Here is a 27,618-nt window from a genome sequence, read left to right on the forward strand (position 1 = left end):
TGCAGGGAGAGAGCTCTACTCAAGTGTGTTAGTTTTTTGGTTTTTTTTGTTTGTTGGTTTGGTTTTTTTTGTTGTTTTTTTGTTTTTTTTTTTGTTTTTTTTTTTGTTTTTTTTTTTTTTACTATGTGTAACTCCAGGCTTCCAAACATGAAGTTGAGCTGTAGACAGATCACTGGTCAGAGTACAGTGAGCTATCAAGACTCTCCAACTGTCCTAAGGAACTATAAAAATCTCACAGTGCACATACATCAGCTTCTTCCCTCCACTCTCCTCGCAGTGTGTTTGCAGCTCCTCTTTTACAGCAGGACTGACATTTGTGGGTATGGTCTAAAAGCTCAACCCTAGTCACAGAATCACAGAAAGTTAGGGATTGGAACGGACCTCAAAAGATCAACTAGTCCAATCCCCCCACCAGAGCAGGAACACCTACTAGGTGAAGTTACACAGGAATGCGTTCAGGTGGGTTTTGAATGTCTCCAGAGGAGGGGACTCCACAACCTCCCTGGGCAGCCTGTTCCAGTGTCTGTCACCCTCACTGAGAAGAAGTTTCTTTTCAAATTTAAGTGGAACCTCTTGTGTTTCAGTTTGAACCCATTACCCCTTGTCTTCCCATTGGCTGTCACTGAGAAGAGCCTGGCTCCATCCTCATAACACTCACCCTTTATAAACATTAATGACGTCACCCATCAGAGTCCTTCAAACTAAAGAGCCCCAGCTCCCTCAGCCTTTCCTCATAAGGGAGATGCTCCACTCCCTTAATCATCTTTGTTGCCCTACGCTGGACTCTCTCCAGCAGTTCCCTGTCCTTCTTGAACTGAGGGGCCCACAACTGGACACAATATTCCAGATGTGGTCTCACCAGGGCGGAGTAGAGGGGAAAGAGAGCCTCTCTTGACCTACTAACCACCCACCCCACTTCTAATACACCCCAGGATGCCATTGGCCTTCCTGGCCACAAGGGCACAGTGCTGGCTCATGGTCATCCTGCTGTCCACCAGGACCCCCAGGTCCCTTTCCATTATGCTGCTCTCTAATGGGTTATTCCCCAATTTATACTGGAACCTGGCGTTGTTCCTACCCAGATGCAAAATTCTACCCTTTCCCTTGTTATATTTAATGAAATTTTTCCCTGCCCAACTCTCCAGCCTGTCCAGGTCTCGCTGGATGGCAGCACAGCCTTCTGGTGTCTCAGCCACTCCTCCCAGCTTGGTGTCATCAGCAAACTTGCTGACAGTGCACTCCATTCCCTCATCCAAGTCTTTGAGGAATATATTGACTAGTACTGGTCCCAGTACCAACCCCTGAGGCACTGCACTAGATACAGGCCTCACTCTTCTGCATTAGTTTTTCCTCTAGTGCATGTCCCCAAATGAACATACCACAGGATCAGATCAGTGCCAGAGAGAGCAGAAACAAATCCAGCAGCCCCAGCTTTAGTTGGCTTCAGTATTATGGATGCTGTGGTTTGACTAACCTTATGTTAGCTTAAACCAGCATTTCCATATTTTCTGCTTTTGCACCAACTCCACACTCTTTGTGCTGGCACAACTGTTTGCATGGCTGGACAGTGAACTTCAATGAATTACGGTCCATCTAAAAACTCCTAAAAATGTATTATTTTTGCTGGATTATTACTTTGGAGCTGGGTAACTACTGATAAGGAGAACAGATATGGCTGAACTCCTTGACCAGGAAGACTGGAATGTCAGAGACTTGATGGATAAAATACAGACACAAGAATAGCACATATGCGAGACAGTATATGACTGAGACACCAAGAAGAAGACTGGGAAAAGTGAAAGATTAAACCAGTTAGCTCAGGCAGCTGCAAAGTGGTTCTGTAAGTCTCAGCCTCACCAAGGAGCTCCACAGCCTTTCTAATTATGCCACATAAGGGAAAGTGATTTTTTTTCAGTTTTGTCTTACAACCTAAAGGATTATGAATATACTCACAGCTGTGTTAAGAATATTAAGGTTGCCTTGGGAACTTGCAATGCACACAAAAGAGCTGGATTAGACTAATTACTTTGCCTCTGTGCGCAAGTCAGTTGTTCACTAAGTCTGATGAAAAATAAGTACTCTAAAAGGTGTATGGCCATCAGTATTTCTACTGCAAACTATTCAGCCCTGCTCTTTGAAGATAAAGCTAATGTTTTCTTCTCAGTTTGTGACATCCATCACTAGAGCATTCAGCTACTTCAAACAATTTTCACAACACTCTTATTAAGCAATCTCTCAACACAAAACTAATTAACTTATTATAGAACAGCCCAGGTTCTATAGGAAGATCATAAGACAGATGTTCACATAGCAAACCACATGCAAGAAGTTCCCATCTCAACAATTCAAAGCTAACCCATTTCACCACACATCAGGACGCAGACCATGAAAACTAACCATGTTTGTCATTACCATCCCATAGCCAAGGCAGCAATTTCTTAGACTGCTTCAGCTATTTTTCCAAGTGCAAACATGTGCTCTACCAACAGTAAAAATGAGGGCGTTTGTCAGACATCTAGACAGTAAGCATCAAGAGTGGAAAAAAAAAGCAAACATGGAAATAGGCCTTGGGAGTAAACAAAATAATGAATTCATACTGGAGTCCATTACCCACAACAGCACTCAATCACTTTAAAAAGACAGTATAAAGATGAACTTGTGCTTCTTCTAAACCTTTAAAACCTCATAGTTCAAAGATGACTAACATTTAAACAAGTCAAGATATCTGTAAGCCAACACAGCTACAACTCTAATTGAGCACTTCACTCTGGCAAGATTACACTGAGGATCAGTAAATAACAGGTAGTTTCACCTTACTCTATAGTTGTCACGAAGTTGCATAATGTACAGCTAGCCTATAGAACCCTAGGCCGCAAGACGTTTCAAGGAAGGGCAGAAGACAGGACTGTACAGCAGGAACTGCAGAATGGGATGAGTCAGTTATATCAAAGTTTGCCACCCTCAAACTACAAGAGGAAAATAAACATCTAGCAGGGTCTGGCCAATGGGCATAACGTGTCTGTTTTAATGAGCAAGGAATTTGAAAATAACCCCCTAGAGACTCTTCTTTAACTCATCTGGTGCAGGATACTCAAATAAGATGACTGAGTCAGCAAAACAAATTTGCACCACCTGTTTGCTTTGCTGAACACTATCCAGCCCTCCCTCCTGTGGTTAATGAAATTAAGTTGCAAAAACCTATAAGCAAAAAAAAATCCTTTTACCTTTGCATCATCTTATCTTGTAAAGCAGAAAAAACTACAGAAAGTAGCTTTGAAACTCCTGTCAGAGCTCTTTTCATAGCCTTTCCCATCTCATCCCTAGCAGAAGCTATTGTATGTGTCCCTTTCAACAGATCAAAGAAATTAAATACCACTCCCATTTGTATTTAATGCAGGAATGGTTACTACGTTTAACCCAACCATAATAAATATTTAAATGTGTTTTCACTAGTTCATCCACTCAGTCACAAAAGCAGTATCAAATTAATTTTTGCAGTACATAGAGCCTGACACCCAAAAAAAGAAACACGTTTTCAATAAATAGCTCTTCCCGTTCTACTTCCTTCTATATACAAACATCTGGGCTGAGTGCCCAGCTGACTTTTTGAAATAGTTTTAATTGCTTTGTTACCTGCTTTGCTGTAATCAATGCTTTTTAATACATTGTTTCTTCCTGCTTCTTAGAAAGAGCCTTCTCCCATGTAGTCTACCACCACCACCATTAAACAATTAATGAGTTAATTTTTTTCATTTGTTCAGTTTCTTACAAGCTCACTGTTACATATCTTAACTCTAAGATCAGTAACCTTAGTTTTGCTTTGTCTCAGTCATTTTGAAAAGCCACTTAGAGCATATAACTGCAGTAGTGATGTTCTGCATTAAATGCAAATACTAGCAACACAGTTGACAACACAGCTGATGAGTGGCCTCCCCTTCTCAGGCAGTTTCCAACCAACCTATTGTGCTGACAGCCAATGCCAAGAGTCAACATTATAGTTCCACATCCTCAGAACATCACTGGTCTTATCATCATTTAGGTGTATATTAAAAATACAGACCCAGAAGTTAAACTCCTGTAACTTAAGAGCTGTAGGTTGGTTTTCATGGATTTTTCTTTCTCTCTTTAAAAGAAACTGACCATAAACATAAGTCAATAGTTTTTACTTCAGAGGGAATAACCTAGCTTTTAGTTATTTTAGGCTTTATCTTTCTAATGATAAGGTCCTTTCAGTGTCATTTTCCGAAATGTAAAATGTTTCAGAATAAGAAGATCTTAGGAGAAATGTTAGATCTAAGTCAGTACTGAGGAGCTTGATTTATACCATAAAGCAAGAGGGTACACATTTACTTAACAAGCTCTTGAGTGCCATGTTAAAACATACGGACAGGCATGAGTAAGTGAGCTATTTGTGTATTTTTCTGGATAAAAGTTTGTAACAGGAAAAGACAAATATGCTAGCTAAGAAAAAAAAAAAAACTGAAGAACAGAGACATTTTATGTTTTTCTGTAAAGATACAGAAGCTTTCCTAATGTGATCACATATATCCCAGTAGCTATGAGAGTGAAAGATGTGTTTACTTGTGCTTTCCCCCCTCCCCTCACTTTAACAGTGAATGAATACAGGAGTTACACTGGTTGACAGGAGTCCCGGGGCTCTCGCTCCTTTTGTTGCTGTGTCCTTGTGTTGTTCCAGTTTGGCTAAAAAGATCACGCCAGACTACAGCTGAGAGTGCAACAGCAGCAGGAGGCTCACGGTGCCTCATGTGAGCAGTTGAAAGAGGTTGTGGAGTATATTATCTGTTGAATCCTTCACCCATGGAAAGTACACTCTTTCTGATGTACTCTGCAACATGCTAGAGGGAGAAAGTAATTTGATTCATGTATTCTTGTTGTTCCACTTGCTTATTAGGCAGCAAGTGCCATTGAGAAGTCAGGCGCTGCTAAATTTTTAGATCAGCTTGTAATCATCCAAGAAACAGATGGCGATTACAGATTCCAGGGGCTGGGTGGGAGGAGGTTTTTTTGTTTGGTTGTTTTTTTGGTTTTTGGGGTTTTTGTTTGTTTGTTTTGTTGGGTTTTTTGGTGGCGGTGGCGTTTTGTGGTTTTTTAAACTTGTACAATATGCTCAATAGCTTCACTAGGCATTCACTCTCTTATCCTAAATATATTTAATTTATTGGTTAGCTCAGTAGGTGAGGTCTGCAGCAGTCCATTCTTTGTGTCAAAATTAGTTACAAAACCCCCTACTTCTATTAATTTCCTTCCATCTTTTAGGAGTGATATGTTTTGAAGGACGTTAAGCCTAGTTCCCTACAAATTCCCAGCTTTCCTAAGCAGCTTCTAAAGGAAGCAGACAACCAACACAAGTAAGAGCAGACTCACCATCATTGTGCCTAGCATGATCATCAGAAGCTGCAGAAAACACAAAATGCCTGGCTTTTGTTTTTGGCACAGAAAACAAGGGGAGAATTACTTCCAAAAGCATTAGGCAAAAAGTTACATCCCACAGTTACTGGAAATCCACCAGCAGTGACAACATAGAGGTAAGAACATGGATGCTATTTGCCGTATCAGTTATAAATGAAATATTACCATTATGTTAAGTAGCTAAAAATATGGCTTAAAGTCACAATAACCACTAAGTTTAAGTATTTGTTTCAGTAGCACATCCAGATTACTTTTGACACAGGCTAAAAGACCAAGATAAAAATCAACTCTCCATGATGCAGATGCTTGCAAGATCCAAGCACACAGGGCAATTTGTCTTTGTTGCTACAAGTCAGTGTTATAACCTTACCTACAAAGTAGGACATCATTGCTTTCCATTTCACTTACCAGAAAGTTTCATTCAACAGCATATTCCAGCATACCAAGAAATGAATTTACAGCTCTGAATGAGAGCACCTATTTGCTTGCTGCTTAAGATATTTGGGTAATGTTCACATGTTCTCCCCTCACATGCCCTTCTAAGGTATTAATGAATTTGACTGCATTACCAAGCAGGATTTTACATTAGGTATCTCTCTACCTCTACCTAAACAACAACTGAGAACACCAAAGCAATTTGCTTACAGCTTCTTGGATGGGGCAGAATTTATAAGATCCTTGGGTAACAGCTACCTCCCTGTAGATTTTTTCCTATTAAGAACTCACATAAGCCCAACTGCTTTGTGACACCAGTGCTCGAGATCTCCCTTTTTAGAGTCTTCACGGTAGCTATTGTGGAGCTACATTTTGGATTTGTGCTGGAAACAGCGTTGATAATGCAGGGATGTTTCAGTTGCTGCTGAGAGAGAGTCAAGGTCTTTTCTGCTTCTCACTCTGTCCCACCAGCGAGTGGGCTGGGGGTGCACAAGAAGCTGGGAGGAAACACAGCTGGGACAACTGACCAAAAGAATATTCCATCCCATAAGACATCATGCTCAGTATATAAAGCTGGGGGAAAAAAGAAAGGGAAACATTCAGAGTTATGGTGTTCATCTTCCCAAGTTAGGGTTACTTGTGATGGAGACCAGCTTTCCTGGAGATGGCTGAACACTTGCCGGCTGAGGAGGAGTGATTGAATTCCTTGTTTTGCTTTGCTTGCGTGCGCAGCTTTTGCTTTACCTATTAAACTGTTTTTACCTCAACCCATGAGTTTTCTCATTTTTACTCTTCTGACTCTCTCCCCCATCCCATCAGCTGGGGGAGCAGGGGGAACGAGTGGCTGTGTGGGGCTTAGTTACCAGCTAGGGTTAAAGCACAACAGAGTCACATTCTGCCCTAGGACAGGACAGTTAAGAGAACAGTTCTTTTAACTTTTTCTTTAGATGGAGCTTCTTCACACATTCAATTTAAAAATCTTAAAATCCTCTAAAACTCAGCTATCATGTATAGCAGTATTTTGACCCCAACATCAAAAAGCTTAAAAGGCTACAGAAAAATCTGCTATTCCCTTTTTATCTTCATCAAGTGCTTCCTTCCAATATATGCTGCATCTTGTTAGAAATGTGGAAACTGCATCTCAGCTTCACCACTTCAATACATATGTACTTCTCAAGACAGTTACTAAGACTCAGAGACTGCTGTTGTCTCATTAATGGATATACATCACACTGGAAGCAGTCTTAAATGTGATTTTTCAGACTACTACTATGGTCTAAGTTCATTTAATTACCATCATAATGAACTATGTTCATCTCCTAGTCTAACCTTTTCTTATAGATTTCTGTTTATTCTGCTAACAAACTTAAGGATCCTCAATTCCTGATCTTAATGAATCCATGCACATAATTTGTATTTCTCCCATGAGAAACTCTTATTTCTGATAGAGTCCAAACACACTGAACACTTATTCTCATTTGCTGGACAGTGCCACATCAAGCACTACAAACTGTCAGGGTAAGCATCTAACAGAGGAGTCTTCAATACTTCAGTGCTCTCTTTAGCCAAGAACACAGATGTTTAGATTTGGACACATCCTATTACCTTACTTTTTTCATGCTCACTCATTCGGAGGGATTTTGCTTCCATGAGGCCCAAAGCATTATTCATGATTACACCTCGCATCAGGGTAAAGAAATAGAACAATATTTGCATAGCGTGCAGCAGATACTCACACCCACAACCATCATCTTGATATGAACACAAAGCTGCATTTCTCTGAGCCTACTATACTGCTGAGTTTGCTCTTTGAGCCTCCCCAATGAAAGGACTTTAGTCTACAATTTTTGTATTTATGTGCATGAACCAGTATGCTGATTTAATACATTTTCTAAGGGAAACAGCTACATACACCACAGTAGCACATGATCACAGGAGTCATATACAGTGTTGTGTTTGTCACTATTTACTTCGTTGTTATTTGCACAGCACCAGAGAGGACTTTCTTCTGAAAGTAGTGGTATTTCCAGTATGAACACATGTAGCAACATGCTGTTGCAACAGGAAGATCTGCGTTCTCAGAGACCTTCTCCCTCTCTCTCCCCAGGGAGATAGCTAGCACACTGCCATTCGGCAGAAGTCTCTCACCCTGTAATTATCGGCTTGCTTTCTTTCATTAAGGAGGCCCATTTTGGAATTTTTCTATGAATAATGCTGCACTAAATAAAAAATAATGCACTACAAATAAATAATAATGCACTACAAAAGCAGCAAGAAAAATTAATGTATTTGAGCCCAGTTCTGGCAAATGGCATATTATACACTTCCACAACTGCAGATATTTTTGCTTTGTAGATAAATATCTCGTTTCTTATCAGCTCATGATATAGGATGTCAGGGCTTACAACTGACCTACAGAAAACTTGAAATCCTTTGTCACCATTTCCTACCGACACACAGGGCTATCTTAAGCAGGCTATTTAACCTCACTAGAGCTTCTCTGTCATCCACACCATATTGGTACGTACAGTTACAGCATTTCCCCCTAGATCATCACTTCAGGCATTGTGCTGTTTGGCACAGATCTAACAGTGCTAAGCCTTGATGCTCAGCCTCCAGGCTTTAGGCAAAGACTACCAAAAGGCACACAAAGAATAAACCTCACAGGATTCGGACATGCAGGAAATAAAAGGAACACTGAGTTAACACTACCGGCTGCTTTGCCTGTTTAATGAAGCTGTTACAAAATTTGTAGCCTAATCTCAAATTGCATATTGACAGTTATTCGCACTTAAGCGGCAACAAAAAGTAACCCATACAAACCCAACATTTGAACCACCAAGAGAAGACAAATTTTTGGCTTAAGTGCCCAGATACCTGATTTTAGGTGATCTTTGGGCTCTACACTTTTAACCTGCCATGACAGCTATTTAAAGATACAAAGCTGCGACTTGAGCCTCATAATGCCCCAACCATGTGACATCTTTACCAGGCTCTTAATTTTAACGCTTAACAGCAGCAATTCGACGTTACTGCACCCGGTTACGGGGACTCTTGAAGACAGAGCAGCCCATCATCCGCAGGGTGATATAGCACTCCGCAAATGTTGCAATTCTGCTGCTTTACCACATCAAAACCGGCCCTCCTCCCCTCCCCCAAGAGCACAAAGCCGTCAATAGACACTTGCTTAAGCAAACTGTACGGAAGGCGGTAAAAACTTCGCCACTTAAACGCTAATAACTGAGTATCTTTTTTTTTTTTTTAAAACCGCAGTACATTTATGCAACGCCCGCTCGCGGGCGGCGACAGGAGCGGAGCTGCTCGGGCTCCGCTCACAGCACCGTCCCCGCACGGGCACCACCCGGGTGCTCTTCAGCGAGCGGAACCGCGGATCGATAGGACACAGGCTACCGCGGGCACCCCGCGGCCGGGGCAGCCCCGCGCCTCCCGGGCAGCCGGGCGCGCATCGCCCCGCGGGACGCCGCAGCACCCCCGGCACCCCCACCCGCACTCACCGCTCCCGGGGACGCTGTCCCAGCCCCCGCCGGGGCGGAGGGCGACAACCGGCGCGCGGCTCCCGGTGGCACGTGCCTCCCCGATCCCGCCGTGCCCCCGCAGCCGCGCTGCATCGCTCCCCCCGCAGCTCCCGGGGGGCGATGCCCCGGTGGGGCGGGCAGGCGGCAGAGTCAGGCGTAGCGCTTACCGAGTGGTTGACCCCCCACATGAGGACGCTGAGCAGCGGGTCGCTGGCCCGGAACAACTTCACTTTCTGCGCCACGAAGTGCTTTTTCTTAGTCTTGGTTTTACTCGCCATGACGGGCACGACGCTGCTGGGGGCCGCCATGGCGCAGCCGGCGGTGGAGGCAGGGGCGGGAGAGAGAAGGAAGGCGGGCGGGAGAGTAGTGCAGGGGCTCCTCAGCGCCGCAGCCCCGCGGGCAGGCGGCCGGCGGCGGGCGGGCAGCCGCGGGACGCCGCGCGCATCCCGGCCTGCCTGCCGGTGCCGCGCGCTGAAATGGCCCCGCTCGCGCGCCGCGGCCCCGCCCCTCTGCCCCCCCGCCCCCCCGCAGGGAGCCGCCGCCCGCCACGCACCGCGCGCCGCCGCGCCCCGCCCCCGCGGCCGGCGCGGGAACGGCGGCGGAGTTTCGGTTCCTGCCGCGCACTGCGCATGCTCCCCCAGCACCCCGGGCTCGCGCCTGCGCGGCCGCTGCGAGGAAACGGGCGTGCGGACGGCGGCCCCGGGCGGGTCGAGCGGCGGGAGGAAGCGGGGCAGGAGGAGAGGGTGCGAGGGAGGGCTGGGAAGAGGGGGGGGTCGCCGTCGCTTCTCTCGCTGACGGGAGAGGGTCCTTCGGAGGCGAAACCCGGCTCAGCGCCCGCCCGTTCTTGTCCCCTGCCCCGCTTTTCACCCTCCTGCTCGTCTCCAGGCCCTCGGGGAAACAAAACCCACCATCGTCCTAATCTTTATTTAATCATACACATCGTTACTTTGTCCAGGCTTTGTAACATTTATATAAGGTTCCAGTTCCCATAAAGGGACCTCTAGGAATGCTCAGACTCTCTGAGGTAGGACAGCTGCTCCTGACCGAGCTCCAGCCTGGGAGCAGGGCGAATGGTTTCAGCCAGCGTACAGCGAGCACCGAAAGCTCAGTCTCCTGCAGAAGTATTGAACACCTACAAACTGCACTCCTCCATTCATATCCACAGGAGAAAAAGAAAAAAAGTTCAAAATGTTTCACAGAGGATGTGGTCAGTGATAGATGACATCCTGCAAAAGGCACATCTGCCCACCTCAGAAATGTTGTGCACAACATGCACTTTCCTCCCTTGTGTAATGAGGGACCTTAATGACAACTGTGGTCACTGTTCAGGTTCAACACACACAGATAACACAGAGCCTACATCTGTGCATTTACAGTAAGTCATCCATCAGCTTCTCAAACATACAAGCTGACCTGCCTGCTGCAGATCCTGCTTTGTTCATGAGCTGATTGCTCAGCAAGGTGACCAGATCCCGATGGAGCAGCAAGAGCAGGGCTGCTCCATGAGGCTGGACAAATCACAGAATGTTAGGGATTGGAAGGGACCTTGAAAGATCATTTAGTCCAATGCCCCCACTGGAGCAGGAACACCTAGATGATGTTACACAGGAATGTGTCCAGGCAGGTTTTGAATGTCTCCAGAGAAGGAGACTCCACAACTGCCCTGGGCAGCCTGTTCCAGTGTCCTGTCACCATCACTGTGAGGAAGTTTCTTCTCACATTTAAGTGGAACCTCCAGTTTGTACCCATTGCCCCTTGTCCTATAGTTGGTTGTCACTGAGAAGAGCCCAGCTCCATCCTCGTGACACTCACCCTTTACATATTTGTAAACATTAACTTGGTCACCCCTCAGTCTCCTCCAAGCTAAAGAGACCCAGCTCCATCAGCCTTCCCTCATAAGGGAGATGACAAACCAGCAGCCAAGGGTCATCCCAGTCCAGGCAGTGTCATCAGTGGCGGGGCCCAGTCCCAAGGGGTCCATGCACAGTGGTCAAGGCCAGGTGCTGGTGACAACACACATCAGCAGTCCCAGAGAAGCTGAAGTGATCAGCCAGGTACATCCAGGAAGGCACAATGTAGGCACAGAGTCCATCCAGGAGACAGGGCCAGTAACAGGTCTGCAGGGAAGCTGAATACAACAAGGTCCAAGGTGTATGCAGAAGACAGTGCTGGAAACAGGTGTGTCTACAACAGACCCTGTTTTCCCAAAAATAAGGCAGGGTCTTATTAATAAGACAGGGTCTTATTAATTTTTGCTCCAAAACTTATTATTTTTTTACATGTACAGCTGCCTGGACAGTATTTAAATTGTCTTTTCTTATGAACTGTAACTAGGGCTTATTTTTTGAGTAGGGCTTGTATTTCGAGCATCCTCAAAAATCCTGAAAAATCATGCTAGGGCTTATTTTAGGGGTAGCTTTTATTTTCAGGGAAACAGGGAAGCTCAGGTGAAGACTTAAACTGAGCCCTCCCTGAGCTTAAATGGAGGTGTTGGGCAGAGGGTGCTCCCAGGTGAGGCTGCTCATGGCAACGAAGGTCAATAGGTGCACTCAGGGCCCTGACTCAGACTTATACAGCTGCTCATAAATTTAAACATTTTTTGCACCAAACGCGGTTGTTCAAGTGTCGCATCCTCTCAGTTTCTGTTTTTCTTTTGTGATTTCAGTAGCTGGAGTCCACACCTGTCGTGTTTAATTCCCACGCATAGAAGCAATTACTGTGGCTTGTTATATGGTCTGTTTTCTGCATCTTATGGAGAGCAGGAGATAATAGAGATACAATGCTTCATTTTCTGTTTTTCTTTTTTGTGGTTTTGTTTGTTTGTTTGTTTGTTTTTTGAGCAATGAGTTACTTAAGAGTTACAGAGAGACTCTAATTTTTGTCTTGAAAATAGATTCAATAAAAAAATTTCCTTGTGTTTCTGCTGCAGTCAATGGAAGCAGCTGAATAGTCAGCACCTTTGAATAAAAGCAGGTCACTTAGATGCCTAAATGTAGATTTGAAGTCAGATTTTTCAAAAGACTTCAGTATCCATTTTATTCCTCACATTATGCTTAGAACGTGACATCTGAGCACCATGCAACGCTGCACACATCCACTGACTAACATCTGTCACATATTGTGTGTTTTATCTTCTTTCCAGAGTAAATCCATATAGTCAATCTTTTTGGTTTATAAATGTGTAATAAAGAAAAAACATTTTGGTAGGTTTATTATAGAGGAGGCAAGGCTGAGGAAGGAAGTTGCTCTTTTTTTTCTAGACTTTCTTGTCATCTTGGCCTAGATTCTAAAGAACTCTTTTTCTGCAAATATGAATCCATCCTTACCAATGAAGGTTGTATGGGCAGAGGAAAAAAAGACGTTGGCTGTAACCTTTACAGCAGAATTAAAATAAATCAAGGGCCCGGGCTATCTTCATGACAAGGTCTGGCGCAAAGATTTGTCCTCTCCAACGTTAAGCACCAAGAACAGGACGTTTGCCTGTACCTGTCTATCCTGTAGCGATCACTGTAGGCATAGGTTTTCCACCGAATCCATGATATACGTGCAGCTGGACACAAGAGTAGCTTGAAGAGAGTCAACTACGCTGGCAGCCTACACTCCTCTTGGGAAGTCTCTGGTTGCGCTTCAACTAGAGCTCCAGGCTTCTTCTTTCCCTCAACCATAACCCTAACACTAACCCTTAACATAAAACTGACCAGAAGTTGAGTCTGGAACCAGGCCACTCAAACATTGCCCATGGCAAGAAATTCCTTGGCCAAGTTCTTGCAGCCTAGACTTCTCTTTCTAGCCTTTCAGCCTTTCTCTTTCAGCCTTTCTAGCTGCCCTCCAGTTGGAGCTCCTGGGCTCTCTCAGCTCCAACACTGACCCTGAGAGGAAACCTAATCTTATGCTAAGCCTCAGCCCAGGTTCACCAGCCAGTGCCCACATCAAAGCAATCTCACAGCCACATTCTCTTCACGGTTCACCTTTTCCTGTGGCATGTTCCTTTTTAAGCTCCCCTCCAACAGCAGCTCTGTACTGTCTCTGTCCGAATGCCCACCTCAACACTAGCACAGATCCTTAGATAGGATGCCCTCAATAAAATATTCTCTGCCACATTTTCGCTATCCCACTGCCTTTCTTTTCAAAGCTCCTTTCTAGCTCCACTTCAGCTACAGCTCCAGGCCTTCTCTTTCTCTCAGCCTTAACCTCACCCTTCCCACAAACCATATGCTGGACTTCGGACATGGCCTCCAGCCAGTGCCCACGCTAGGAAGTTCTTGCAACCAAGTTCTCCTTGCAGCCTACACTTCCCTGGGACAGTCACTTTCTAGCCTCAAGCCAGCTGCAGCTCTTGGCTCTTTCTTTCTGCCAACCATAACCTCAAACCTCACCCTAAACCTGACAGTTGTGTTGAGCCTTAGACCAGTCCCCTCAGCCAGTGCCTCCACCTAAAAGTTTTTTGCAGCCTAGTTATCTCTGTGGCCCAGCCTTTTCACTAGCAGCTGCTTTCAAGCCTCCCTCCAGCTGGAGCTCTAGGATCTCTCTCTCTCCCAGCACTAACCCCAGCGCTCACACTAGCTGTATGCTGAGCCTCAGATCAGGACTGCCAAGCAGCATCCACAACAAAAAGTTCTTGCAACTGAGTTCTTCCTGCACCACACGCTTTCTAGGCTCATCCTAATCGCAGCACTAGCCTCTCCTTGTCAAAGTTAACCCAGCTGTAACTCCAACCCTAACAGGAGGCTAAGGCTCAGACCAGACAGTCTAGCAAAGTTCTCCTTGCATCATAGACTTCCCCTCCACAGCCCCTTTCTGGCTCCCCTCCAGCTGGAATGCTAGGCTCTCTCTTTCTTCTAGCCCTAACTCTAACCCTAAACCTAACTATATGCTGAGACTTGTCCTAGCCCCACTTTTAGTGCCCACACCAAAATATTCTTCCAGCCAAGTTCTCCTTGCAGCCCACCTCTTTTCTAATCCCTCTCCCACTGGAGCTCTAGGCTCTGACCTTCAACCTTAATCCTAACCCTAGCCATATCAATAAACCCAAACAAAGGTTAAACCTTGGACTAAAACTCAGTAGGCCAAACCAAAAAGTTCTGGCAACTAAATTCCCCTTGCAGCCTACGCTGCCAGTTACATGTTCCTTCCGAGTCCCACTGCAGCTGGAGCTCTTGGCTCTCTTTTTGTCTTGAACCTAACCCTGAATTTAAGCTCAACCAGATGCTGAGCCTCAGACATGACCCTCAGCCAGTGCCCACAGCAAAAAGCTCTTGAAGTCCATTTCTCCTTGCAGCCCACCCTTCACTTTAATGGCTCCCTCCAACTGCAGCTCTAGCCCTTCTCAATGCTAGCTCTTAGTCCAACCCTAAAAGCAAACCTAACAAGACGGAGCCTTCTTCTGCTGCCCACACCAAAGGGGAGCCAAGTTTCCCATGCAGGCTTCACTTCTGATTAGCAGATCCTTCCCAGTGCCACTGCAGGTGGAGTGCCTGGCTCTCTCTTTCTCTGAACCCTAAACCTAACTGTGCACCGAACCATAGACCAGAACACCCAAGGAGACCCCACAACAAAAACTCATCTCAACCAAGTTATCCTTTTACCCCCAAAGCACCTTTCTAGCCCCTCTCCAGTTGCAGCAATAGTCTTACTCTTTCTCTCAACCCAAGCCCTAATCCAAACTGCAGTTTGAGCCTTATCCAACCCCACCCCTCTCAGCCCCGTGCAGGCACTTATAAGTTCTTACAGCCAAATTCCTTGTGCTGCCTACGCTTCCACTTCAAAGCCCCTATCTAGCCCCTCTACAGCTGCATCTCCAGGATCCTTCTTCCAACACAAACCTTAGCAGTATAACTGAAAGCTGAGCCATGTCAAACCCCACTCCAAGTGCAGCTCTAGGCTCTCTCTCAGCCCTAACTCTCATGTGAAACTATATGCTGAGACCAAGACTCACAGCGAGTGCCCGCACCATGAACTCCTCCCAATCATGTTCTCCTTGCAACACACACTTTCCTTTTGCAGCCTCTTTCACGTGTCTCCACAACTGGAGCTCTTGGCTTTCTCTTTTTCTCACCCCTAACCACGACCACAAGGTAAGCCTTAGACCAGGACACCCCACCAGTGCCCACACAAAAAAAAAAGCCTTTCCAAGTTCTCTCTGAAGCTCCTTTGTGACCCCATATCAGCTGCTGCAGCAGGTTCTTCATCCCTCAACCATAATCCTAACTGTAGCCCTTATCCTTACTGGAGGATTGTCCCCTTGGACATCGTCCCCTTCCAGCACTGACACCACAAACTTCACTTGTTAGCCATATTGTCTTGGCAGCCTGCCCTTTCCTTTGCTGACCTCTTTGGAGCCCTCCAATGCAGGCCGATTGTGTTTAGAGAGAGCTCACAGCCCAGGTATTCTATTTGTTCCTTTATGCCTTATGGACATTCTTGTGCGTGTGTGAGGGAGGTGTTTATTCATACAGCCTGGAATAACATAAAGGTTGTATTTCAGTCCATTAACAGTTTTTTTATAGCATGACACTGTGAGTGTATGTCAGTGGTCATGGTGCATATACAGTGTTGGGAGATGAAAGGACTTCTGGGACAGTATTGAACTAAGACCAAACCTCGTACAGTGTTGCCTGTAATGCCCACAGAGAGACATCTCTGGGGCACTGTATCCCCACAACTGCATTCATGCTGCGTTGCAGGTGAAACTGCTTGTTTTACTTCACAGATAACATGTAAGCAAACTAACTTAGATGCTGCGATGATGGTCCAGGCACTGACAGGATACCAAAGGGCCAAATTATGACCATACCACCTCTTCTGAGGTTGCAGTGGGTAATTAGCTGGCTCTTGGAAGTCTGCTCAGGATCTGTAGGTTTCAGTGTTAGTAAGAACACTTGTGAAAATAGAAGAGGAGATTCATTCTCTGACTTACTGCGTATTTCAAATCCTGACCGGCACTTCCTACTTGACTTTAAAGAAATCCACCCCACACAGATATACAAGTGTTTGAGACTCCTTCAGTGTGTCCAGAGTTTTTTGATAACTGAAGGTAAAGCTTTTGCACTCCACAAGGATGGAATAGGGGAGCACTGTTAGGGTCAATTCACCATGCTTGCAAAATTTATTAAATTAGTGTGATCAGTTATTAAACCAGTGGATCAAGCTGATCTTTTTGCAAACACGGAATGTGCTCTGACTCCGATGAACTAGTTTACTGTCCTTCATGGAGATGAGTGTATTGGGAAGCTCCAGTGGAGACTGAAAGGAAGATCCTCCAGGCTTCTAACAAGTTGCAAGGTAGGCTTGGGGAAAGCCTCATTTTGTTTTGTCCTGCCTGCTTCAGGCTTTTTTTCTGCCATTGGTACAAAAAATTCCACATTGTCCCACTTCTGATCCAAGATGCTCTCAGTTGGAACCTGGTGGGCACAGGAAAGAGAAGAAAAGAGAATGATCTAGCAAGACTGTGCTAATGAATGGCTGTTGTTGCTTGACTTCATAAATAGCTAGAATAAATTGAAAAAAGGGTGCGAGCTCCCTTGAATTTCCCAGGATTCACCATGACTAGCAAGCTCACTTTTTAAATCTATTTGATCTTTTTGATGCTTGCACCATAATTTTGTTTAACTTTATTGTTTAAACAACACTTTCTAATTTGTTACTTTATTCCAAGTATGTATGTGAATGACTTGCTTTTTGTTTCGCTGGTCATCACAAGCAACTCTACTGGTGTATTAGGGTCTCTAGTTTTAAGGAAAGGGATATCATATAGTTCGTAAGTGAGGCTTTGCCTAGCTACTGGAAGGTAATATTTCCCTTTAGAATTACTTTCTGCAGCTGCAAAGAACAGAAGGCCCACAGAGTTTGCCTGGGCCAACTGCCATAGAAACTAATTTCAGCTAAGGCAGACTCATAAATTGTTCCATTACTCTATAAATTGGTTTGGGCACATGTCACTTCAAGCCAAGCTGGGTTACATTAAATCTAGTCTGTAGTCCTAAAATACTGCTGCTTTTTTAAAGAACATGTCTTAAAGACATGACGAAAATAAATAATATCTGAAGTGAGTTAATCCACAAGAGTGTGAAACCTACATCAAATTATTTACTGTTTTATTGGAAATACATAATGACCAGACCAAATATTTTGAAGACAAAACATTTCCTTCATTTATAAAACAGAAAAGGAGAAATACAAAACCGCTACCTATAAACTATTTAAAATGCAGACTCCTTAATTGCTCTGTATTCAGAAGAACAAATACAAACTGTATGTGGGAATGATTACTGGCTACATATGTTTGCAGACAGAAAGCATCACCTGCTAGTTTTCAGGTGTGCCATCAAGAGCTACCAGATTCACAGCATTTCACATTACAAAAGATTCCAAACAGTCTATGAGACAGAATTTAAAATACAAAATAAAAATTATTAAAATTTAATTATTTTACAAAGATCAATGTAACTATTTCTTAAGCATAAAAGACTCAGACATTTCATTTTAAGCGCTGCCTATTTCCTTCTGTTTCTCAAGAGGAAGTACAGTACATAACCAAAGGTCTGCAAAGAAACTACCAGCCCCAATTAGAGATGAAACGTGTAACCTAAGTGATGCTTTGTTTGTTTGTTTTTTTAAGGTAAAAAAAACAGATAACCCACTCCAGTCTAAGCTTGGGAAACCAGTACAGCCAGGTGTAGTTCCATTAGTCACAATTCTAAAAGCGGCAGAAGCCAGGACAGCTCCTTTTCACCATAAACAAGCCAATGAAAACCTCCCTGTGACCAGCACCCAGCAGCAGCACTGTCCATGTTAGTTCAGACAAAGCCAAGTCTCCCTGGACAGAGGAACACTGAAGGTCCCCTGTCCCTCTGGGGCCCTTTGCTTCCCTTTACAACTTCCCTCACTCGGGCAGCTTAACAAGCCACAACTGCGGGTTTTGCAGCTTATATAGTCTTTAAGGGCAAAGCTCTTCCTTTTCCTTTAGTGAAGGCCTTTAACCCTTTTTAGGTTTGTCATTGCTACAACTCAAAGTTGTGAGCTGTTTGTGTGCAGCTTTCTAGAGAAACTGGGATTTTCTAGTGTCTCTCCATTGATCTGAACTCCCATCTCATCAGATGTAGTCAGCTGGGACATGACAGAGCTGTTCCCATACACTATTGCTCCAGCTCAGGGGTTAGAAAATGCTTGGTGCAAACCTTATCTTAGTTGGGAAAAAACACTCCAAGTTCCATTTTCCTCGAGCTGTTGTTTTTATTATTTGTAAAATTTCTGAAGAATTTTAGTTCCTGCTACAGCATTCAGCAGCCTTTTCAATTTGTAGCCCCAAAGTACAGCTTCCTTAGCATATGCCACTTTAGCATTTCTTGCTTACTGTGGTTAATCACAGGAACTACAATAGCTGAAGAGCTGTTAGAGAATTACAGTTGTTTCCACATGTTCTAATTTAAGACAGTTGCCACTGTTACTGAGGGTTTTGTTTTGAGAGAAGGTTATGTTTGCTCACTCTTTCAATGTCGTTATAGGACTTTCTAGCATTTTCCTTCTAGAGACATTGAAAAGCTAAACTGGTGCCAATTAGGTTAACCCCGGAAAAGTCTCAGGAAAGTAATGGAAAAGTAAGAGACAGAGTTTTCAAAGCTCAGTTTACCAAAAAAAAAAAAAAAAAATCCTTTAACTTTGGATGCTTCCATTTTGGGCAGAAAACACCAGATACCAAGACCCTGAGCACTGACGACAGTAATCGAATCTTGAAGCTCTAGCAGTACAGTCCTTGTGAAAATCGGGTCTCACATGTATCCATATGGTATGCAAACAAAGTAACATTTAAAACATCTGGCCCTACATACATTTAAATAGTTCACAGGGTCAGCAGTTCATTACACATCAGTTTGCTACAGACTTCCTCCATTCCAGTTCTGAAATATCCAAAGAAGTAAATCCTGCAACTTTCCCCTTTTTGGGGTTGTTCAGCCTGGGAGAAGGTTCCAGGTACACCTTATTGTGACCTTTCAGTACTTAAAAGGGGCCTGTAAGAAAGCTGTGGACAGACTTTTTAGCAGGGCCTGTTGCAACAGGACAAGAGGTAATGGTTTTAAACTAAAAGAGAGGAGATTCAGGTTAGATATGAGGAAGAAGTTTTTTACAATGAGGGTGATGAAACACTGGCCCAGGTTGCCTGGAATGGTGGTAGGTGCCCCATCCCTGGAAACATCCAAGGCCAGGCTGGATGGGGCTCTGAGCAACTAGATCTAGTTGAAGATGCCCCTGCTCATTGCAGGGGGTTGGACTAGATGAGCTTTGAAGGTCCCTTCCAACAAAACTGTTCTATGATTCTATGCTCCAAGTTGTGTCTGTTGCTGCTTGTCCTGTCACCGAGCACCTCTGACAAGAGCCCAGTTCTGTCTTCTCTGTGCTTCCCTCCCACTAGGTATTTGGAGGCAGCAATAAAACCCTCCCTTTACGTTCATTAGTCACTGCTGAACAAATGCAGATCTCTCAGCCTGTTCTCACATAGCATGTTATGCAGTCCCATAGCCGTCCTGGTGGCCTTTCCCGAGGCTTGCTTCAATATGTCAATGCCTTTCTTGTCCTGGATACCCTCAAACTGGACACAGCACCCCAGATACAGCCTCACAAGTGTGGAATGGGGGGAATAAACACTGTCCCCAAACAGATGGCTACACTTTTGCTAATACAAACCATTTATTCTGTCTCAGATGCAAGATCCCAGATCCCGTTTGCCCTGCTGAACTTCATGAGTTTCTGTCAGATCATTCTGCAGCCTATCCAGATCCGACTGAACAGCAGCCCTGTTGTCCCAGTGTAACAGCTGCTCCCTCCAATGTCGTATTGCCTACAAACCTCCTCAGAGTGCACTCCATCCCACCACGCAGGTCATGAATAAAGATATTAAACTGTATTATCTACACTATGAATCCTTGAGGGATACTACTTGTACAACCACTCACCAGCTCTGCTTCATGTTGTTGATTACAACTCTTGGAGCACAGTGGTCCAGCTAATTTTCTACACGTTATCACCCACTTATAGAGTCCATACCTCACTAATTTGGCTGTAAGGAGATAATGGGAGACCGTATCAAAGGCCTTGCTAGAATCAAAGTAAACCACATTCAGTGTTTCTCCCTTCACCCTGGAGCAATTCATCTCATCACAGAAGGCAATCAGGTTGTTGAGGCATAATTTGCCTTTGATAATTCTGTGCTGGCTGTTCCAAATCACCTTCTTATCTTTCCTGCAGGAGAATTCAGTCCATAACATTCCTGGGGAGTGCAGTTCAGCTGAGTGGCCTGGGCTTCCTCAGATTCTCCTTTTCCTTCTCCAAGATGGATGTGAGTTTGCATCCTTTCTTCTTTATGGCTTGTTTGTAATATGTTATTATTTCAATCAACAAATAAATGACAATGGCAGCTGAATATGCTATTAGAGGATTACAATCTATCAGGTTTCTCTTTTTAAAGGAAATTTTATATTCTAATGTAAAAAGCTTGCAATATTTAGGTTTCAATAAATCGTGACATGGTTCTGCTAGAGAGATTTTTACCATAGGTAGCAGTCTTGTCTCAAATTCTTTTGATTTGTGTAACAAGTACATGTTTTTCAAGACATATTCCATAAGAAAATGGAAACAAGACAAATTCACTTCCTTAAATCTATTTTCATTACTAAAAAAACTTTTATGATGCCAATAGACATTTAAAATATTTTAATAAAATAAATGTAAATAATCAGCTTGATAAATACCAGAATAAAAAAGGAGAAAAAAAAAATATAGGAAGAAAAACTTGTCCGTCTTAACTACTTTGTAACTACTACGTAAAACTCAAAGGACTTCAGAGAAAATGAAACTTGTTTCTTATGAGAACAGAAGGAAGAATGGTGTAAGAGCTGCTTAGGGACAAGACAAGGAAAGAGATTCTAATGACATCTCCAAGAAACTGTGTAAAATGCTGTAGACCTGAGTAAAGAGAAAGGTTTTCGGGTGTATGGTAATGTGTTGCAAACCTGTGATTGGGCTCATCTTTGATGTGATTAAGCAGCTGCAAGCCACAAGACCACCGCTGTTTTATGTGAGGCAGTGGTGCTGGTTGAATTTAGTTTACTAAAACTCTTCCCTCTTGTACACATTTAAAAATACATGTGTATGAGGCCTGTCTACACAATCCTTTTTGTTAATGTTTTGTAATTAAATGAGCAGTGTAACTTCTAATGTAAATAGTTATACAAGCACAGAATGACTGCAGCTGCTTATACTTAACGATTTTTCTAGCAAAGGTAGGCTATTTCCTGTTCTTGGAAGAAGTTGCTATATCATAAGAGCACCTTTTTACACGTATGACATCCTCTACCCTAAGAGATTGTAGTGCTTGGCTAATTCTGGTTTTAGAAAGCAGGTTAAACAAAACAACTGCAGCTGCTCTAGAACTGCAAAGGTGTCTCTTTGACCAAGGTTTCTTCCTTGGTAAGCTTTAGTGGAGGTGGCACTTGCTGGCATTCAGAGGGATGATAAGATGCTGCTCAGTCTGCACATGTGGCTTGGTGTTAGTAACCAGAGTCCTGGTATGAGATTAGCTAGTAGGGATTACTAGTGTTGTTCAAACAGTGTGACCTGTGTGCAGACAAAGCTTTGATCTTTATACGATGTCATAAAAAACTTCATAGCAGCCATCAGCAGCACATCTCCCAGGTTTGTTACCAGAGCAAACAGGCCTGAGGTTCTCTCCATTTTACTGGGGGACCACTGGCTTTCTCCAAAGCTTCCCCAGTGAAACGGAGAGAACCTAAAGCCTGTTACTTCTGATAACAAACCTGGGAGATGTCACAGAAAACTTCATGGCAGTCTTCAGCAGTACATGTACCCACAGCAAAAAAAAAGAGCCATTCTAGGCAGGGGCCTGATCAGTTTGTTTGTTCCAAATTGTGTTACATCACTACCAAAAATTAGTCGATATGTATTGGAGGACTTTGGAAGGCAGACATGGCTGGGGCTAGGCCCAGCACTATTTCCATTGCAGATATTTTTTTTTACAAGTAAATGAAGGTAGACTTCCCCCAAATTTTGGTGGTGGTAAAATATATGGTCAACTAATACGAACTGCACTTTATTTTAAACTTAAAGTGACACAATATAGGTATGTGATTTATAATAGCTTATAATTTGGTTATTAGTGCATTCTACATTGTTTTAAACTACTTTTCTTACCTGTTTTCTTTTTTGTTTTCACATGCTCAAGAATCCAGTTTGTATTTGTTTTGCATGAGAGAAAAATCCATCAGAGAGTGGATGTACAACTGACATACCACAGATGAAGGCAGAGTATCGAATTATCCATGCAAATTACTATAGGCATTTTCTAAGCACAGAACACATCCCAGCCCCAGCTAGTTCCTTTCCTCACATAAAAAACATAGTTCTTTTAAAAACAAAGAAGATACAATGATTAATACTAGGAGAGCGTCTTGTCTGTGGTTACATATAAAGCAGGCTTGGTGATTAATTCATTAGTGGGGGGAAAAAGGACTTAAATCGTAGGTGAACAACAGATATATGCCCAGTGCTCTCAAGTATATGGTTTTGTATGTGTGAGGTGGGTACAATTACATTGGCAGAAAATGGAAGCAAAAGAAGACATACCACAAACCACAGCTGATTTGGCTCTCAACTTTCTTACGCTGTCACTCCTTCTGCATTTGCAGATGTGGTTGCAGCCACATGTCCTCTGCAAGGCAGGCAGAAAGGGCAGCCAAGAAGCTTGCAAACTGCAGAGTAAGTGCAGCACTGCAGGAGTTTCCATACTGATACAAATGGCAGCTCTTTGATGTGAGGTACTGCACAGTCCTGCAGAAATTAAGGCAGAGTTACCATCCTACGTCGAAGAACACAACGAGGAAGCCAAGAAGATTTGCTTTGCTTTGCTTTGAAGCAAGGATGAATAAAGACTGTCTACTAATGAAATATTCATGAGTTTCAGTGTGTTTTTTCAGTTCCTTGAACAACTGTATTTTGATTTGAACTCAAGCTTAAGAGATGTCTTAAACTACTGCCCAAGGTAGGGAAAGGCTCCAGGGCATAAAGGCTGTGCTGAATACAAGGAACAGGGTACCAGTGACACTGGACCAATGCCATACTTGCTGTTGCAGACCCTGCTTTTCAGTTTAAACCCAATACATAGTGACAGAAAATTGTCAAAACAAAAATAAGTCAGATATGCTTAAATATTTGTGATGGGGAAGGAAGCCATTTTTATGCTGCTTACAGTTTGCAGACCACATAGTTTCTGTTCAGGTTCCTGCAGGGAAAGCAGGGGAGGAAAGAAAACCTGTGGTAGACTCTGGGGTCTTTTCTATTTCCATAGCACAGAAAACTCCAGTAAACATAACCATGTAACCTGATATTTGTGTGTCCCTTTCCCTATTATTTTGGCTGCTGAATATTGCAAAGGAAAGGCTTTAGCCATTCTTAGGCATGGCAAACAGGTCTGGTCTTCCTGCTGACTGGCAGGCAGATTCTTTTTTTCAGGATCATTATCTGACTACCAAAGAATAGCGTGAAGATGCCATTTAAAAAAAAAAATAAAATTATTCCTTGTCATTTATTACTTGCACAACTATGCAGACATGCACACACTAATACCCCAGCCAGAAAGAAGGATGACTGTTGCAGAAAAGAGCTGACAAAAAGGGAAATGAAGGAGACACAAGTAAATAATACTATGAAGAGGGAGGTGGGTTGGGGGGAGGAAGCAGTGGGTGTTACTTTCCTCTTCTGCATTCTTTTTGTGACAAGAAAACAACTTTGGAGGTTTGGATGTTAGATTAGATATTTAAAAAAGAATAGCAGGGAAAGCATGAATGAGACTGGTCTTTTGAAGCAAACATTACCTTATAAATGAAATCAAATATCTTCTGGTGGGCCAGCAGGGCTGGTGAAGTGTGCCACCAAAGTGACCTACTCTGTCAGACAGCAAGCCGTGCTTCCCCTTTCGCTCAGAGCAAAGAAACAATTTGTATGACTTATCACGTCACTATGTTATTAATTTGCTTTCTCATCCATTACTGGGTTATTTGCTATCAGTTACCATGTTCCTCTTGTCTCTGTCCTTTGTCATGTTCACTGGCAGAAAGTAGTATTAGCTTGGAACAAATCTCTCAAGGAGAAAGACGTATTTCTCTAGGCATTTCAATAAGTCTGAAATATTGTTGCTTCTAGTGATCTCCAAGGAAAAGTAGGAAAAAAACCCCAAGTCTGAGTAACATATGAATGTAACAATTTAAAAATACATGTAGTCTTTTGTATATTAATTTGGTTTCTATGAAGAAAATAATATTGGCATGTCAGAGAGTGTAAGGTATGGTAAAGGAATGGTCCAGGCTGTGGTTAGCCCTAATAAGCTACAGAGAGAAATGCAATCCCCTCTATTTCATGCACGAAGAGCTACACTGGTCAGCTCTTTGTCACATCTGAGGAGTATTGCAGACATCATCCCCCAGGCACCGTTCTCTGACAGTTTTAGAGTGTCCCAGCTGGTATCCAAAGAAATTGTATTCCAGTAAATTCTTCATGTTCTTCCAACTACCTGTCCTGGTTTTGTTAAAAAAAAACAAGTTTCTCTTTTAGTGAATTTGCCTGTCAGCAAAAGCCTTCATATTAGCTGCATTTTCCTGGAGAACCAGACACATGTTTTGGTAAACCTAGCAAGGGAATGCAAACTTATTGATAAGCATGGGTGGACATCTCGGGAGAGGGGCAACGAGAAACAAGTGACCAAGAAACTGACCAACTGTGTATAATATCCCATTCATGTGAATACTTCATATAAAAGTGGGACATCACGAGGATCTCGTCCCTTTTGCCTTTTTTCCCTTCTGCTTATGGCCGACATTAGGAGAGGACCTTGCTGGTCGTCCCTGCGAACTGAGGCCTAGTGACAGACTGAATCCAGCTCCGGTGGCTGCAGAGTCCAATCCAGGACTTTGGGTGCCGGCTCTGCAGTTGCTGAGGCTTTCGAGATTAGTTTTGTATATTTTGTATTATTTTCTCTATTCTTATTAGTAGCATTAGTAAAACATTGTTAATTTTTCCAACTCTCTTCTCTCTGTCCTTCTTTCCCTCCCAATCGCCTGTCCTGAGTGGGAAGGGGGAAGAGGGAGGGGCAAAAGGGGGAAGCGGGGGGGAGAGGGGGTTAACAATACATCTGCCAGGGTTTTATTGTCACTCCACAATCTAAACCCTTGACACTACCACACCAGTCATTAGTTAATAATAGTAGTAACACTTAAGAGTAATCACAAGTCTAGTAATATTAAAAAATGAAAAGAGAAGAAGAAAAAAAGTCATTACAAAAGCAGTTGGCAATTTATAGGGGAAAGTAAGCAATTTAGCTGTACTGCAGCTCAGAGAATATTCCCACATTTAAGTGCTTTAAGAATTATACTTTGACAATTTTAGGCAGCAGTCTAAAAAAGTGGATAGATACATTAAATATAAGATTAATATAGGATATACGTGAAAACTTACAGCCATATAAATAACATGAACGTAAGGGATTAAAGTTGATGTCTGAATCAATTAAAACTCCAGTTTCTAAAAGCTCCACAGCTGTTCTGGAGAGTTTCAGAGCTGATTTCCACTGGAGTGGAAAATTTTTTGGTTTTAAAATCTCATCCTTGAAATTGTCCATAAATATGCAGACTTATTTTCCATTATTTCAGGTGAAATTTGTCAAGGTTACAAGTAATGGTCAATCTCAAAACTCAGCCTCCAGTTTGAGGGTCTTTTCCCTTTCCCTTTCCCTTTCCCTTTCCCTTTCCCTTTCCCTTTCCCTTTCCCTTTCCCTTTCCTTTTCCCTTTCCCTTTCCCATCTCTGGCACTAAAAGTTCGGCAGCAGAAATTGTACCCTCATTGACTTCACCTGGTCAGCTGACTGGGTTGGACATCAGTGAAGAGTTCTGGTCACACACAAAGTCCTTTCAGAAAGACTGGCTCTGCGTCCGTGTGTAGTAGTGAAGCACTGGAACAATATTTTAACTACTTCAGTAAAGAGTCATCATGCCAACTGTACACAAAGGAGGGAACTGAGGAGAAGGAAAAGTGTCAATGATATATTTATCACCAAAGCAGAAGTGCACTTGAAAAACATTCAGATAGAAACAACTACCTGAAAAATAGCTATTCTATCATAAAACTAGTTCAAGCTGGTACCTAGAGAGAAGAAAATGTGAATAATGACGTCTGAGAACTGGTTCTTTTGCTCAGGACAACTCTAACTGGTGAGAATTTTGCCCGAAGAAGCATGACACCCTTTGGGTGACTTGGTATCTACTTAGGCTGGCCTTGCTAAAAACATATCTGCCTTGGAAATGAAAATGAATGGTTTAAAGGAAAGGCTGTAGCCCAATGGATGGGAGCACTGGAACCGGTATGGGGTCAGGTACGGCCAGACCTCAGTGCACAGCAGACAACCAGACCGTGGGAAACCGCTCAGTGGGAAGAGGGAAAAGACGGAGCAAGACACAGGAAGCCTTCATATCTAAAGTGAAATGAAACCACACACCTCCCACCTCTCAGGCTAGAAATGATGGGTTTGGGCATTCTTAGCTTCCTGATAGGGAGAAATTTCCAGTATTTTTGCCCTTTGCAAAATGGACATTTTGCCTCCCGGGACTTGTTTGGCGGAGAGAAACCTGAAGTTTTGGCTGCCAGGATACATTTGTCTTTTGCTAATCAGAACCTGTTTTTATTTTCGGAAAGTTTTATAAAGTATCCCGAAGGAAGTTGCTAGTATTATTAGACATTTATATATCATATTAGCTTCTTAAAGCACAGGACAAATTACAGTTGACTTGTTAATTAACTTATTTCCAGCAGATGGAGAAACCAGACATGGAGAGTTTAGAATAAATTGGCCGTACAAGATAATGGCAGTCAGGAACATGAATCAGTATCTTCTGGCAAACAGGGCACAAGTCTTTGCCAACTGTGCCCCTGTGGCAATATGGGCTTATCTGGTATCACGTGCTCGTTCTCTCCGTGTTTGCCTCCTGCCAAGAGGTGCTGTGTTCTGCCTGCTAGGAGAGTCCTCATCCCCGGCACCTGGGGTGGTCTGGCCACAGCCACTGCCCTACACCGGCCCTCTTTACTCAGTAAAGGATTCATTTTTCACACACCAAAAAACCTTAACTGTTGACTTTTCAAGGCTTAAGCTCAAGCTTCTTTC

The 27,618-nt window shown here is 43.4% G+C and overlaps 1 protein-coding gene and 1 long non-coding RNA gene across 2 annotated transcripts in view; both read right to left on the reverse strand.

Moving 5' to 3' along the window:
• Positions 1–9,914, reverse strand: part of PIP4K2A (phosphatidylinositol-5-phosphate 4-kinase type 2 alpha) — a 120,708-nt gene extending 110,794 nt beyond the window's left edge. Inside the window, exon 1 of the mRNA XM_082044363.1 lies at positions 9,569–9,914. Coding sequence (XP_081900489.1) covers positions 9,569–9,709 — 141 coding nt within the window. The 5' untranslated portion in view covers positions 9,710–9,914. The remainder of the gene's footprint in view (positions 1–9,568) is intronic.
• Positions 9,915–16,542: 6,628 nt separating this feature from the next.
• On the reverse strand, positions 16,543–24,381 carry LOC309436444. The gene is made up of 3 exons (XR_014183340.1): positions 24,284–24,381; positions 23,037–23,240; positions 16,543–16,801 (listed from the first exon to the last, which is right to left on the reverse strand). It is a non-coding gene; the product is annotated as an uncharacterized lncRNA (long non-coding RNA).
• Positions 24,382–27,618: the final 3,237 nt, after the last annotated feature.

This window comes from Streptopelia decaocto (genome assembly GCF_964273445.1).
Source record: "Streptopelia decaocto genome assembly, chromosome: 2".
Classification (NCBI taxonomy): Eukaryota; Metazoa; Chordata; class Aves; order Columbiformes; family Columbidae; genus Streptopelia; species Streptopelia decaocto.